Source organism: Plasmodium brasilianum, chromosome 7 (assembly GCF_023973825.1).
Source record: "Plasmodium brasilianum strain Bolivian I chromosome 7, whole genome shotgun sequence".
NCBI lineage: Eukaryota > Apicomplexa > Aconoidasida > Haemosporida > Plasmodiidae > Plasmodium > Plasmodium brasilianum.
In genome coordinates this window covers 249,747-266,210 of record NC_090120.1, presented here as the reverse complement: position 1 = coordinate 266,210, position 16,464 = coordinate 249,747, and the positions used below count along the sequence as shown (strand labels likewise).

The following is a 16,464-nucleotide window of genomic DNA, read 5'->3' as shown; positions in this document are numbered from 1 at the left end:
GACTGTACATTATTTCTTTATATCGTTGAAAATAAACATCTGAACAAAAAATACAAATTTTTATGTTCTTATTTATCAGTAGCATAATTTATAATAAATATGATTAATTAACATAAATAATGAAATTATTCCAACACTGTAATTTTTATGAGAATTATAAAATAATTGAATACATCAATATTTATTTTATATTATTGCTATCTTTTTTTTTTACTTTACATAAGTACAATATAACTGGATATATATCATAATCACATTTTTATATTAAATAACATTTAAGGATATATCATATAATGTTAATATTCAATTTATAAAGAAATAAAAAAATGGCTATCAATAGAAAATTACATATAACTAACATTAAGAGATAATATATATATTATCGTGTATAAATATAATTATATATGTATTGAGTCTTTTTTTTCTTCTTATCCTAATACACGTACATAAATATACATAAATATTATTAATTGTATTAATGTAAATAATTCTATTTATTCCTTTGATTTCCAAAATAATATAAATTATAATCCAAAAAATTATTAGAATTGATAGCAATTTTTTTTTCTATTGTGTCATTTTCGTTATTTATTTCTAACATAAACAGTTAAACTGTTATAATTATACTATTAATATTATTTTATATTTAATACACTTTATGGAGAAATGAACACTTATAATATATAAATTATTATATATTGTGTCTAAAGTTCTGAAAAGTACATAATAAAGAATGTCCTTATGATACTTAACATTGAATATATATATAAATTGGCTAAATGTTAATTATTAAAGGTATGTATCTCTTAGCAATTTTAGAAGAGTATAAATTATTATACGAATATATACTTATGTATATGACTATTGTCACTTTTGAATAGGAATGTTTTAAGTTGTTATAACTGTTAATTGAAGCAATATATAATTATATATATTATTTAATGAAAATAAGTTTTTTTACTTGTTCCAAAAAATGAAAAATTACTAGCATAATTTCATTTTAATATTAATTATACTACTATACGTTTTAAAATGAAATAAAAAAATTAACTTTATAATAAAACAAAATAATATAATAAGTCTATGTACTTAGAATAATATACCACAATAAATAGTTCAAAAAATAGCGATATATTATGGTTGCGTTTCTGTAATTATTAATACATATTTTAGAATAAATAAATGAATATAATGTTATTTATTTTTTGGTCTTTCTGTATTTGATAGCTTTATGAAAAAAACTTTTTAAAAATTTTAATATGTACTTACATTGCATGCATAATAAGAAATATACGTATTAATTTATACTACTTTTAAAATATGAAAGGGCAAATAGTATTAAATAAGAATTAAAACCTATCTACAACAGCATAGTTCATTATGTGATAATTTAAATATATTTTATTTTTTCAAAATTTTATTATTTAAATGAAAGAAGTTCTGATGGAATAGGTTATTTTTAGAAAGAAAACAATTCAAATATATATAAATATATTAATTGATAATTAACTTTTTCAAATATATTAAATATATTATTGGAAGTATAATAATTTTTTAAGCGAACAAATACATAACGTTATATTTTATATAATTTCAAATGTTTTGAGGGATTTATTTATGGAATTTTCAATGTTCGAATTACAATTCAAAGGAATAAAAATACTGGGAAATAACTAACAATTACGGTAAAAATGTTTTTAGTATATTATTATTTGTTTATATATTTATGTTTGTTGATTATATTATACCTTTAATACGTGCTCTTGCACAAAGTTTGGGTAAAAATATAAATAAAAAATTACATATTCCATATAAAAAAAAGCAGAAAAATTAATAAATTGTATATATTCTTAAATTTTATTGTTATTCCTTTTCATTTGTAATAAATACGTTAAAAATTATATATATATTTTTCTTTTTTGTAAATTTATTTCATTTGAAATATTTCTAAATCACTAAAATTAAATATTATATATTTTACTAATTTTTGATATTAATACTTTATTTTACATATGTTAATATTTGTAATAATTGCATATATTTAATTGAAAAAATAAAATTAAAATTTGCAGATATATATGATGATAATTCATTTATAAATAATAATACAAAATAAAATTAAATAAGAATTATAATTTTCAAAAATCATGGCACAAAATTAAAGAGGTAGCCTTTGAATCTATTTAAAAATTACATTTCTTTAAGGACTATAAGTAGTACATTATAAATTCAACTTTTTATATATGTCATAGATAGTAAAAAGTTGTATGCAAATAAGTACTAATTAAAAATCATTAGTAATTAATACAAGAAAAATTTTTGTACGTAATATCTTTTTATCTATTATAATCATCATAATTATGATATTATAATTATTACTTTTTAATGATAATTATGGGTTTTTCTAAAATATAACTTTTATAAAATTAGAATTATTTATATGATAACATACTTAAAATTTGTAATTATTATCCTAATATATAGAGGAGATCGTTGTAAATATATTCTAAACGTTTTATGTTGTTTATAAAGCTCATACATTCCAAATATTAAGAAATCATATATATATTCTTTTTTTATATTTTATGATGAAAAGTACTGATAACAAAATTATTTGATTAGTACACTATATCTAATAGTTCTATTTTGTATTTTGAATATTAATTAATGTATTCAATAACTGTATTTTAATGGGATTTTTTTTTTTTTAAATTAATTTTAGATTATTACTATAAAATAAATTTTTAAAGTAATTTTTCTTCGTAGTCGATGTAAAATGTATTATAGATATATGCATAGTAATAACTACTTGTGAAGCTATATTAAAAAACTTTTATAAATATTACAGCATTCTTTAACTTTAGAAATATAATATAATATTCTAAATTATTTGCTTAGTGAATATATTACTAAATTAAAGATATAAATTATGGAAGAAAACATTAAGTTACAGTTATCTATTAAAATTTGTGCTTTTGTCTTTTTAAGTTTGATACATCTTTTTTGCAATGATGTGGTATGATAATATTATTTAAGGATATTTATGACATTTATATTTTTCTTGTTTTATTTATAATAATGTTTTTTTCCATTACATAATATATTCTTTTTAAATACTAAAATTTACTTAGTATTCTCAGAGTATAGTTAACAAATACGTTGATAGTAAATACAACTTTGTAAGAAAATTAAGTAAAAGAACTTGTAGATTACTAGGAAAAAATAAGAAACATATTAATTCTAGTAATATATGGTTAAAAGTGATGCCAAATAATGGTGAGAAGGAACAAAAATATATATCTACTGATGAAAAAGTGGCTAAAGGTAAAAACAAAAGCTCCAATGTAAGTTCATTAAAAAATGGGCAATACTATATAAAAGTGATTGATTATAATAATGGATTCTTTGATGGAAAGCATTTCCAATTTGAAAAAAAATGGGTCAAAAAAATAGATCATGATGATTATATTAAAAGAAACAGAATGATTGCTACTATAGCTTCGAAAAAACTAAAATTTAGAAAATACCGTTATCTTGTTTATATATTTCTTCCTATATTATTGTTTGGAATAGGATTGCCTATATTACAATATCACGAGTTGTTACCACAAAAGAAAGGAAAAGTTTTCCAAGTATTGAAATTAGACAAATGGTGGGAACCATTTGTAGAGACCATGCTAGGTGATTTGAGACATCATTTTTTTAAAATATTTTTTGGTGCATTTTTGATTGCAATAGTTATATTAGTAGTTACAGTAATTTTTAAGATCCTTAAAAATAAAGAGAAATATAATAAAATTAAATTGTGTGCCCAGTTAAATGAATAATATATAATATACTAATTTTGTTAAGGAAATATATAATAAGAAGTATTATATGTAATATTTTAAGATATGTACCTTTTTTATATGTACTTCTAATTCCTTAAATTTTACAGGTACAGATATATATACCTAAATTTTTTGAAACATATCAATATAAAAAATATTTTTTTTGTTTGTAGATAAATTTAAATGTTTTAATATTTTTGTATCTGTATTTTAATAAATTCGTTCTGTATAATTAAATATTATGTTATAATATATATTTATCTTTAAATAAATTTTTAAGAAAAATAAATATTTTCATGTTAAATATAGTATTAAATAGCACATTTCATATATTATAATTGAAGTGTGATAATACGTAATTATATTAAAAAGAGAATTTTTCTATTTTTCTTGTCTCGTTCTATTCTTAAGTGATCATTTTTTCACAGAATAAAAAAAATGTATTATTGTATATAAATTAAAAATAAATGTGTTTTATTTGTATATAATAAAATAAAATGAATGTGTTTTGTTGTGTTGATATATATATATTCATATATATATCTAATTTAAAAAAACTTAATATTTATTCTATTATATGTTTTATGATAAATTTCTTATAAAGTATATTTATTGTAAAAAGCTTTTTAACGAACATTCCTCCTTCTTTGAATTGTTCAAATAGGAAAATATATAATAAAATGATATCTTTATTGAAAAATTTTTATTTACAATTATTTAATGTCTTCGGATTTTTAAATCTTTACAATCGATTGAAAAATTAGGGATATTTAATTTTTATTATTACTTTTAATTGTAGAGTTAATTCAATTTTTAAAAAAATTTTAAATATCTATTGTATTAAAATTATATAGATAAATATACAATATGTTTTTTCTTATTAATTATATGATTAGAGGGTAATTTTATGAATTAAATATAATCATATATTAATAGATATAATTGGTAAATTCTTTTTTTTTTCTTTTTCATAATAATAAAATTTTATGTATTTATATATGTCTATAAATAGCTAAGTTAAAATTAAAGGAATGAATACAAATATATGTTTTCTACAATTATGTGATATTGTGTAAGCATATACATATATCTAGATAGTATATTTTTACATAAATTTTAAAATTTAAATAATGTAATGTAACTATTAAAATATAAAGAATTTATTTATACTACTACATATATAGAATTATATTAAAAATTTTTTTTAAATTATATATGCAAAAATAAAACATTCAAATATTATATAATTGTATTAGAAACATATTTTTTTACTATTAAATATATATAATTTTATGTACTCTTAAATAACTGTAATTAATTTGAAAATTTATAAGATTTATTTTTCATAGAGAATATTTTTTTTATATTCATATCTGGATTTAGATTTATGTATTAAATAATATTATATATATTAATTTAAGACAGATCAATTTGTAATTTTATGTAAACTTTAAAAATACATATTGTTTACCCGTAAATTTTGCATGGCAGCACAACAGTGAAATAGTAATACAAAATATAATTATAGTAAAAAATACGTATAATATTTTAAGAAATTCTTTTTTGACTTAACTGAATAATATACTTGACGGATTTTTTTTAAATAAAAAATATTTTTATGTATATTTTGATGTTTAATGTGATAATGATTATTAGTTGAACTCTTTATAATAAATCTGATTCATTCTTTGAGTCTACCTTTTCAGAAATAAGTATGTGAGTTTTCATGTTTTTCGTCATCATCATAATGCTTTAAGTTATATTTTTATTTTAAATTATATTTGAAATTGAGTGAATCATGTCGATTTTAACATTTTGCGTATTTCATTAAATTTTAAAATTCTTGCTGACAAATATCACGTTGAATTAAATTAGTAAATTTTTTTCGAAATTCAACATCATGCTCTATTGAATTTAGTCTTTCTACAGAGGAATCATCCTTTTTGTATAATAAATAATTTATTCCTTTTTCAAACATTTATTTTTTCGTGCATCCGAAACTTTTGTTTCACTACTTAGTAATCCTCTAAATCTTAGAGAATGTGTTATTTTCGTTGTATTCTTCGTCTCATGCCTTACGATAGATAGTTAACTAAAAGTAAAGGCTCATATCCCACGTACAAAAGAGTATATTTATATATTATTTTAATAAAGAAAATTTTTTATATATAAAAATAAAATATTAAAGAACAAAAACAATTTATATATAATTATCATGGCACCTCATCGAAATAATTCCAGGTCCATATTAAAATGGAAAAAACAGTAGCATTTGTAAAAAAGGTAAGCATATTTGTATTTTGTTGCATAATGATTTATTTTAATATTCCAATAAAGCTTTTGCAATAATTAAGGTACTACTTATAGATTATATTTTTGATAATAATTATTAAATGTTTTATTTATAATATATTTTAATTGTATTTTATAATATCAATATAAATAAAGCTTTATACTAGTTTTTAAATACGTATAATTGAAGTATATACTGAAAAACAAATAAATATATATAATTAAAAAAGAAAAATCAATAAGAGTTTTATTTTAAATTGTTATTATTTCATATTATTGAAATGAAATTAATAAAATAGGATTCATTATATTTCAAGTGTACAAAGATGCATAAAAATATTAGTTCAACAACATACAACTTATTTCGAAAACAAAAATTATATATGCTATAGATAGCTAAAATATTTTATTAAGGATATAATAGAGGATAAATTTATAGTAGTAAAATTTGAATTAGTATATCTGTGAATAAAATTTTTAGAACAATTTTGTTTAGAACTTTTATTAGATGATGAATAACAAACGCTTATTTAGAGATTATACACTAATTATCTTGTAATCATTTTTAAAAATACTTTTGATAAATATTATTAATGAACAAGGAAGCTTATGTATAAACTTAACGAAATTATAATATATTAAATATATTTATATATATATATATATATACATATGTGTACTATTAATTTACGTATAGTTGGATATTAATTAATAATAACCACGTTTACGAAATATAATTATGTAACATATACGTAGTGTTACTTTATGTAATTAAAAATATAAGAAATGTTCACTCTGAATAAGAATTTAACAGGATGCATTTTATACTTGTATAGATTGTATATTCATGTATATAGTCAACAATTGTCACAATACATTGCTAAAAAATATATTAAATATATATAATTTGTAATTATATTATGCTCTGTATTATGAAAATTACAATAATATAATTAGGATAAGTTATAGTAAGAAATATAGCAAATAAATAAAACAATATTCTTTTATAGAATACATTTTTTCTTTCAACATTTTGCTCGTATTAGTTTTTTGCATTATTATTTTTTTTTTTTAGTTTTTGTAATTTTAGAAGAGTATTAATATTTTAAGTTTATTTTTTCTACTTAATAAATTTATTTGGTTAAATAATGTTATATTTCTTAATTCAACACGAAAATCCTTAGAGAAAAAAATTTATCAAATCGAGAGAAATAATTTTTAAAACTGTATCAACGAAATTTTAGTTGTATGAATTATATTTAATAAAATTAATATACGATAAAAGAAAAAAAAAGGAAACAGTTTCATATTATGATTACATGAAATATTATATTTTAATTATTTATAATTTTATGTTTATATGTAAAACTTTATTTTAATTTTCCACGAACTTTTTTTTTTTAATATATGATAAGAATTATAGCTTGATAATGCAATTAAAACAGTAGATTTATTTAAACGTTAAATAAAATTATAATGAATTAATAAGAATAATTGAATTTTTTTTCTTAGTTTAATAGAAATATTATTTATTTATTAATAATATAACATATAATTATAAAACTGATAGCTGAATAGGTAAATTATTAAAATAATATAAACTAATAGAAATGATGAAAAGGCGATTAAGAAGGTACACTGAACAAAAAAAAAAATATACATAAAAGGAATTTTATATAAGAAAAAAATAGTTTTTTAAATGACAAATTATATTTCTCTTTTTGTTTTTTATTTAATATATATAAATTTCCGTAGAGAGAACTGAGATATATAACTAAAGAAAATCAGTTACATATTTAAATTAATGATTCATAATATTTTATACTAGAGTTCATAATTGTCAATATACTACAGTAAGGAATATGTATTTAAATGATAATATATATTCAATATAAAATAAAAAAAATATTTTTACGATAAACTTATTTTAATTTTACATATATACTTTTGGTTATACAGATAAATGCGGACACATAACATACAATAATAGGAATATATTTTTATACGTATTTTCACAAATAAATTATATTTATCTACATTATAGTAGTGTAAAATTTGTGATATTATTTTATGTTAATTGATATGGTTTAATCCTATAGGATTACAAAATTTTGTTCTATATATTATATGTTTTATATCAAATTCTATATCTCTAGCATTGATATTTTATAATGTGATTGTGCATTTTATCATATAACTGTTTATTTAAATTCCATACTGAAAAGAATTATAGTGTTTGTATTAATTCTACATTAATTTATACCATATTTTTATTATTATACTTTATTAGACAATACGATGGGAATATTAATTTTCGCTGTATCTAGTGATAGTGTTATACATATATATTTATTAAATTGTCCTTACATAAATAATATAGATAAAAATGTCGTAATAAATATAATATGACCGAACTAGGTTAAGCATGAGAAACAACATTAATATTATTAATTAATATTAACATATTTTTAAACCATAATTCTTTTTTCTAAGTGATATAAAAAATTTCAACAACAGAATTATTAAATTTCAGGGCGTTCACTTTTTCTCACGAAGATATTTAATGCGAGTCTCTATATAAGAACTTTTTGTAGTTCTCTTATAATCGTCGTCAGCTGTATAATATTATTCTGCAATATTATTATTATAAAAAATTATTAAGTTATTTTTTATTTTTTTTGTATTTTTTTAAAACACAGTTCAATTAATATGTAAAGTTATTCATTTTATAATTTCAATGAATACTATAACTGAAAAATTATAAATTAACATTATTTGAAGTACAATATGCTGCTTGGTATATTCTGTTACTTATGTATATATGTTAATTTTCATAACAATATCTAATTAATTTATTATTTTGCTAACCCAGATACTTTAAAATTTTTAATTTCTTTTTATTGTAGGCAATATCATATTCCAAATAAAGTAATATAGTATTAAAAATTACCTATTTGTAAATACAACCCGATTTCAGCAGTAAGTTATTGTCATTAATAAAAGTGTTTGTAAATAGGATTGTAATTTTTAATTGAATTAATTTATAGTTTAAGAAAATGAAAAAATATATAGAACAATACAACAAATGCTAATATATTTATTGAGAATTATTAGATAAATTTTTCGTATAATCCGAATGTACTTCTCCTATGTATATCTACTCGAGTGAAAGTCTTATAGGAATGGGACTATCTGAAATTCAGGAAATTTATGTACCTTGTTATCAAATTTTAAAAATAGAAAACTTTTGTAGTTTAATTTTTATGAGTAACATATTTATATTTGAAGATTTGAAATTTAGTGTAAAAATTATTGCTTTTTTGTATAGTACATCTGCATATAGATTATTATATAATCAGTCTTATTTTTTAGCATATATGTAAAGACTGTATGTGTTGACTCAAAAATGAAAACTTTTTAAAAATATTAAAGCAAATATATTTTATTAAAAATATAAAAAATGGGAAAATTATAAGTAGTTTTTTCTTTTTGTAAAGCAAAAAATATATATTTACATAAACAAAGTATAGTTGTAACCATATAAACGATGTATTTCATTCTATAAAAATTGAACACTTAAATGTATATTTTATATTTTGTAGGTATTTCTTCCATATAGCTAGTATAAACATGAAAATAATATTTTGGGATTTAATAAATACTTTATGAATAAATAATATTTTAGATCTGTATTAAATATTAATAATATTATTTATTATATATAAAAAAAACTGATATAAAAATAGTGTAAATTTTATATACATATAACAATAAAATTCACCTAATGTATATATATATAATAAGGATATAATTAAATAGTATAAAGGATAATGTAGCTATTTGTATAAGATTTACTCATGTTGGATAAAAATAAATAATTTAGGTGAATACAAATATATTTTTTAGAAAAATTCTTAAAAAATTGTTTAGAGAAAATGCATGTTGCTAGAATTGAAAAGATTTATAGGTAAATTTTAAGAAGAATTTTATTATATAATATATTTATATTACATAATTGATTTTATAAGTTAAATGAATATTTTTATGAATATTTAAATGTTTTAATATATATTTTATAAAGAAACATTAATTGTTTTTAATAATTTGTGACGACCAAATTGTGAGAAAACCTAAAAATAACTATATAAGTACCTTCATATATATTGTTACCTACGTTTTACATATATCATAATAATGTAAATGTAATAGGGTTATTTTCTATAAGTATATACATTATTTCTATAATTTAAAAAATTATATTAAATTTTGCTCTTTTTTCCACTTATTTAACATTTCGTATGAAAAATATAACTGTTTAAAACTAATATTATAAAGTTACGTCATAGATCTTTACAATAATTGTACGTATATTATTTTTATAATTATCACATTATTAGATATAAAATATAATTATGGAATTATTCGGGATTATTGTATTTATGTCGTTAAAAGTATTTTTAATGAAATATTGTTTGTTTATATATTTAGATCGATTTCTAATTCCTTATCTCTTAAACATCTTCCCATTATAGTATTTTTAAATGAATAAATAAAAGATAATATGTTTTTTCTAAAATTATAAATAGGAAAATATCTAAATCACATATTCTTGGATATTTCATTGTTATTCTCTCTAATTTTGTATGTACATATTTTATGCTTCATATTATTGCGGAAATTATTATATTTGATATATCTTTAAATTAATGAAATTGAATATAACATTTTTATAAGATTACTTTTAATCTATTTTTTTGTTTTTTTAATAAATTAATATTAGTTATGTATATATATAATTATATGACAAGTAAATTAAAAAATTAAACAGATAAATGTACTAATTTTTAATTTGTAAATAAAAGAAGAATAAATTAAACTTAATGATAATATGTAATTTTCAAAAATTATGATACGAAAATAAAGAATAAATCTCTATTTGCTTTTTGAATACGTATTTCTATATATATCTAGTATTTACTTGTAAATTTTACTTTTTTTAAAAAATATACTCAATAAAATATTGTATAAACTAACAAACGAATTAATATATTTGTTATAATTATCATAATATAATATATTTTTTCTATTATTAAATTTATTATATAATAATAATTAATATTTGTTTTTAAATAACTAGTTTTTTCATAGTACAATGTTAATAAAATTAAAATTATTAATATTATAACTATCTTAATATTTGTAGTAATTATCATAATATATAGAATATAAACTGTATGTACCATCTACATTCTGTATACTAGATAAACACAACATTTATATATAATAAGGAATGAAAAATTTAATATACATTTCACTGTGGATATGAACAATAAAAAACTATTTAATTAATTCATTACATTAAATAAATATATTATAAACTTTAAATATTCATGAATCAATTGAAAATATACTATTTTTATAAAAATATTTTCTTTTTTATTTAGATTAAAATAAAAATTATATAATATATTTTTGAAGTTATTTTATTCTGTGTTTGTCGTAAAATGTATAACACTTATGTACATTTTACTAAGTATTTAAGAAAAAACAATAATAATACATTTTTAAAGAAATATAGCACAAATTATCACTAGAAGTATATATTTGTTAATTTTTTCTGGTATTGTTATATTAAAAAATTAAAAATTACCATGAAACAAAAAAAAAACTTATTTATTATTATAAATGTTGCTGTATTTCTCCCTTTAATTTGGATATACAATTCTAACAATAATCTGGTATTATTGAATAATTTGATGATATATACTTTAGTTATATTTTAAGGGCGTTTAATTTTTATTATTACTGTTTTTTTAGAATAATATTATTTTTTATTCTGAAAAATAAATATTAATTTTTTTTTAGAGTACACTTAGTGAATCCCTGAATGAAAATTCCTGCCTTGGTAGAAAATTAGTTACAAGAATTTATCGCTTACTAGCAAATTATAAACAACAATATTCAAATAATGTATATTTGAAAAAGAAATTTCCAAATAATGGAGTGAATGAAAAAAAGGATATCCATAGTAATAAAATGGATATAACAGAAAAAAGGAAGCAATCGAATAGAAGTTTATTAAATAAGGCACAGTACTATACAGAAATTGTTGATTATAATAATGGAATGTTTGATGGAAAACATTTCCATTTTGAAAAAAAATGGATTAGAAAAAAAGATTATGATAATTTTCTTGAAAGAAAAAGGAAAATTTGTGATATAACTTTAAAAAAAATAAAATTTAAAAATTATGGATTTGGAGTTGCTATTTTTTTTTTTTTTTCCTGTTGGGAATAGGATTACCCATATATCGAGGATTAGAGATGTCTATCAAAGATTTAGATAGTGCACGAGGTGAGACAGTTAAAGTGGTTATAAATTATATAAAAACAATGACAGCTTTAAAAGAAGGAACTATTTATGTAATATTATTTGGAATACTTATGATTATATTAGCGATCTTCTGTATAATAGCGATCTATAAGATCTTAAGAAATAATGAAAAATATAAAAAAATTAAGTTAATGACAGAGTAAAATGACGAATAAAAAATTTATGTACTTATGTAAGGAGTATTTAATATAAAGTAACAATTTAATAATTTTAGTAATAAACTTAATAGGTATATATATTTTTCAAAAATATTATAAAATAATTTTGTACATATTTGCTCTAATTGATATAAAACCTTAAAAATATTATTTCTTCGTTTTTTTTAGAATTTGGATGCTTTAATATTTTGGAATTTGTATTTTAAATTGATATTGTAGCTTAAATATTATGTAAGAATATGTATATGCGCGTATTTAAATATATATCTATGTATATATATATTTACGCTTTAAACTTAATATATATTGGGATACTTCATGAAATTTTATAGAAATGTAATAACGTATATTTGTACTAAAAAATTTTGCTTTTAATTTTATATCTTGTTATAGTCTAAAATTATTATTTGTTTATTTTTTTTAGAAAATGCATTATTGATATATAATTGGAAAATATGTCTTTTTGTGTATTTATATGTGGAATAGTTTTCAATTCGATACAATGATATATACGTATGTATATATTTTACTATAAGGAAAAAAATTTCCATTCATTATGTAAAATAGGTTTTATATGAAATATACAAAATAATATAATTATAGTAAAAATATTTATAAGGGACTTTTAGTATTATTATGCATCGTATGTATGAGAAATTCTACATATATAATAAAACAACATACCTTTTAAATTATAAATTATTTGCAACTACTTACTTGTAAATATTAAATTGTTACTAACAAATATAGAGTTAGAGCATGAAATTATAATACTGTTTTTCTTAATAATACAATTAATTCAGATTTATAAAAATTACTTAGAGATATATTAAACTGAAAATTGCTACAGTAATAAAATATATATTTCATTTATTTTTTTGTACCATTTGTAGATTTAATTAATGAATTAAATTTATTAAGGTATCAATAGTTAATTTGTTGGAATAATTAATTCTTTTTTTTTTTTAGTATTATTTACTAATCTATGCTATAATATTTCTGATGTACAATTTAAATTATTTTTATTTTATTAATTAAAACAAATTCTAAATTACATATGAGTGTCATTTAGTATATATTGAAAAAAAATTTATAGGTAATGAATCGTAATACTGTAAATAAATAAAAAATATATGTATTTTTTTATTGCATACGGTAAAGTTTTTTTTTCTAACAAAAAAGGATATATTGAACATGCCAAGAACTCAACTGATATGGTTAATTAATTTTATAACTGCAGCATATTTTTATTACATTATAAAAAATTATAATAAATTGATCCCATGCAATAACAGATTCATATTTCAAATATTTTAAATAGTTAAATTTGTTTTTTAGAATTTATCTTAATTCTTTGATCATCTTTTATACAAAATTTTTTGGGCCCTTTGAAAAGCACTATTCCTCTGTTTTCGTACAATGTAAATTTGAATAGTTCGTGCTTCTTATTTTAATAATTATTCTTACATTATTGATATTTTCGTTTTTTATTATTCTTATATAAGATTAATTTTATTTTAAATATTTTTGTATTTTTTTTAACTTATTAATACTGGAGCATTATTTTTTTTTATTTTATTCATCTATTAGAATTTACTTATATAAGAAATAACATATTTTATATTATGAATCTTACAATAAATATTAATACCGGAAAATCTTTATAATTTCTTTAAGATATACTTTCAAATTTTTAGATTTCTTATTTATCTACAATATAAAGAATATTATATTTATGAGATAAGAAATATTTAAAATGAAAATATTTTAAAATTAATTTTTATTATTGGATATAAATAATAAAAATTAAACTCTTATTAATGATTCTATACTTCACATTAGTCTACAGTTTCCAAGAAAATTTTAATTTACTTTTTTTTTCGTGAGCTATTCTATTGAATATAGTGGCTACAAAATGAAAAATATATATTATTGTTTCTAGCTTGATGTATATAATTTTTTTTAATATATAAATATAAACAATAAAAAGACATATTTTTAACAGTTTTAGAAATATTAATAAGTGAATATAAAGTTTCAACTCTAAAATACTAGATTTTACATAATTTATTTATGTTTTAGTATTCTGTCCCACGTAACAACGTGTATAAAAACATAAAATTGGTGTTTTCAAGTTACTAATTATATGTATAATTTATTAAGGATTTCAAAAAATTATTTTAAGTTTCTGTAAAATACACAATTCTAGTTGAAAAATTATAACAAAAACTTGTAACAAAAAATTTGCTCGAATAATTGTATATTAATAAAATAATACTAAAAAAATATATCGATAAAAATTATTTGTTTCATTATGTAGAAATATTTAACTTTTAGTTTTTATTGATTTTGTGTTTTAGTAAATTCACAATAACATTTTTAAAATATTTGCATTTTTTTAAATATCAAAAACACATTTTTCATTTTAAAGATTGCTGAAATAAAATGTTTAATATGTCCAAATATTATGCAAACATATTACATATAAAGGAAAATATAGTTATATATTAGTGATTAGGATAAATATCACAAGAAGTGGTAAATATCCATTATTATAATTTTGAAATGTTGTAAGAATTGTTTTTTAAAATGATTAATTTAGAATAGTGTAATGATATACAGATAAATGTATATACATGTGCATTTATTGTACTATTATAATACTTTAGTAACTGCTGATTTAATTCTATTTTATAAAAATTACTTAAATACCTATAATTTAATAAATTGATAAAATGACTTATATAAGTGTTCTTTATTGAAATAATAAACAAATAAGTTTGTCAACCCAAATTTTTCCAATAATAATTCTTTTAATATAAGAATAACATTTTTTTTATTTTTTCTTACTCTACATGATCGTTTTTTCTAAATATACATTTTTAATTATAAAAAAAAAGGAGAAAAGAAAAACCTAAGTAGAATAATACTAAAATATTTCTTGTACAAACAGTGGTATGAAATAAACTTAATTAAAAACCATAATTTTGAAAAATTAATATATGAAAATAAAAACTTATAGTTTATTTACCTTTAAAATATACATTATTCTATTAATTTAGTTATATGCAATAAATTTATTTCATTAAATGTATTACATGCTATTAAAAAATATATATATTCTCACAGTAAATAATGCGAGTAATATAATAGATATATAATAAAATGATGTACATAATATTCCTTTGCTGATGTATCATCACTATTATTATAATAAAAATGCTATTTAAGAATAATAACGACTTATTGCAAAATATAATAATTATACAATTACAATTATAAGTAATAAATACATCATTAAAAATAGTTGCAATTAATTAAAAATATAGAACAAAATATTATCTATATACTATACATTCTATATATTCTATATATATTGGATATTAAAGATAAAAACAATAATTAGGAAAATTAAAAAATCTAATAATATTTTTTTATTTTATTATTAAAATTATTAATATAAAAATTATTTAATTACTCTTCTATATCAAATAATTAAATTATGTACTTTTTATATTTGTGAATGCTTAAAGTTTTTTCATTTTAATGATAATTAATATTTAAAAATAAAATTAATATAAATATTAAATAATATAATTGTAAAGTTATTTTTCCATATCTCTGTTATCAAAAACGTTGTAGTTTTATAAATTTTATTATATTTTTAACATAAAATAAAATAATAATTATTATGAAATTAAATGAATAATATATTATCCTTTTTCATTTGGCGAATATTATAATATTGTTAATTTTTTCGTTAATATATGACAGCATTAAAAAGCTATAAC

The 16,464-nt window shown here is 17.8% G+C and overlaps 1 protein-coding gene and 1 pseudogene across 2 annotated transcripts; both read left to right on the top strand.

The window, feature by feature from the left end:
• Positions 1–2,929: 2,929 nt before the first annotated feature.
• Positions 2,930–3,827, top strand: MKS88_001793 (uncharacterized protein; the record flags this gene model as incomplete). Its single annotated transcript, XM_067214752.1, has 2 exons — positions 2,930–3,016; positions 3,141–3,827. 2 exons carry the CDS (start codon positions 2,930–2,932, stop codon positions 3,825–3,827), a joined length of 774 nt encoding a protein of 257 aa, XP_067074099.1.
• A 7,946-nt stretch (positions 3,828–11,773) lies between these two features.
• Positions 11,774–12,892, top strand: MKS88_001792 (annotated as a pseudogene). The gene is made up of 4 exons: positions 11,774–11,860; positions 11,988–12,336; positions 12,420–12,544; positions 12,842–12,889. Coding segments are annotated over exons 1-4 (609 nt in total).
• Positions 12,893–16,464: the final 3,572 nt, after the last annotated feature.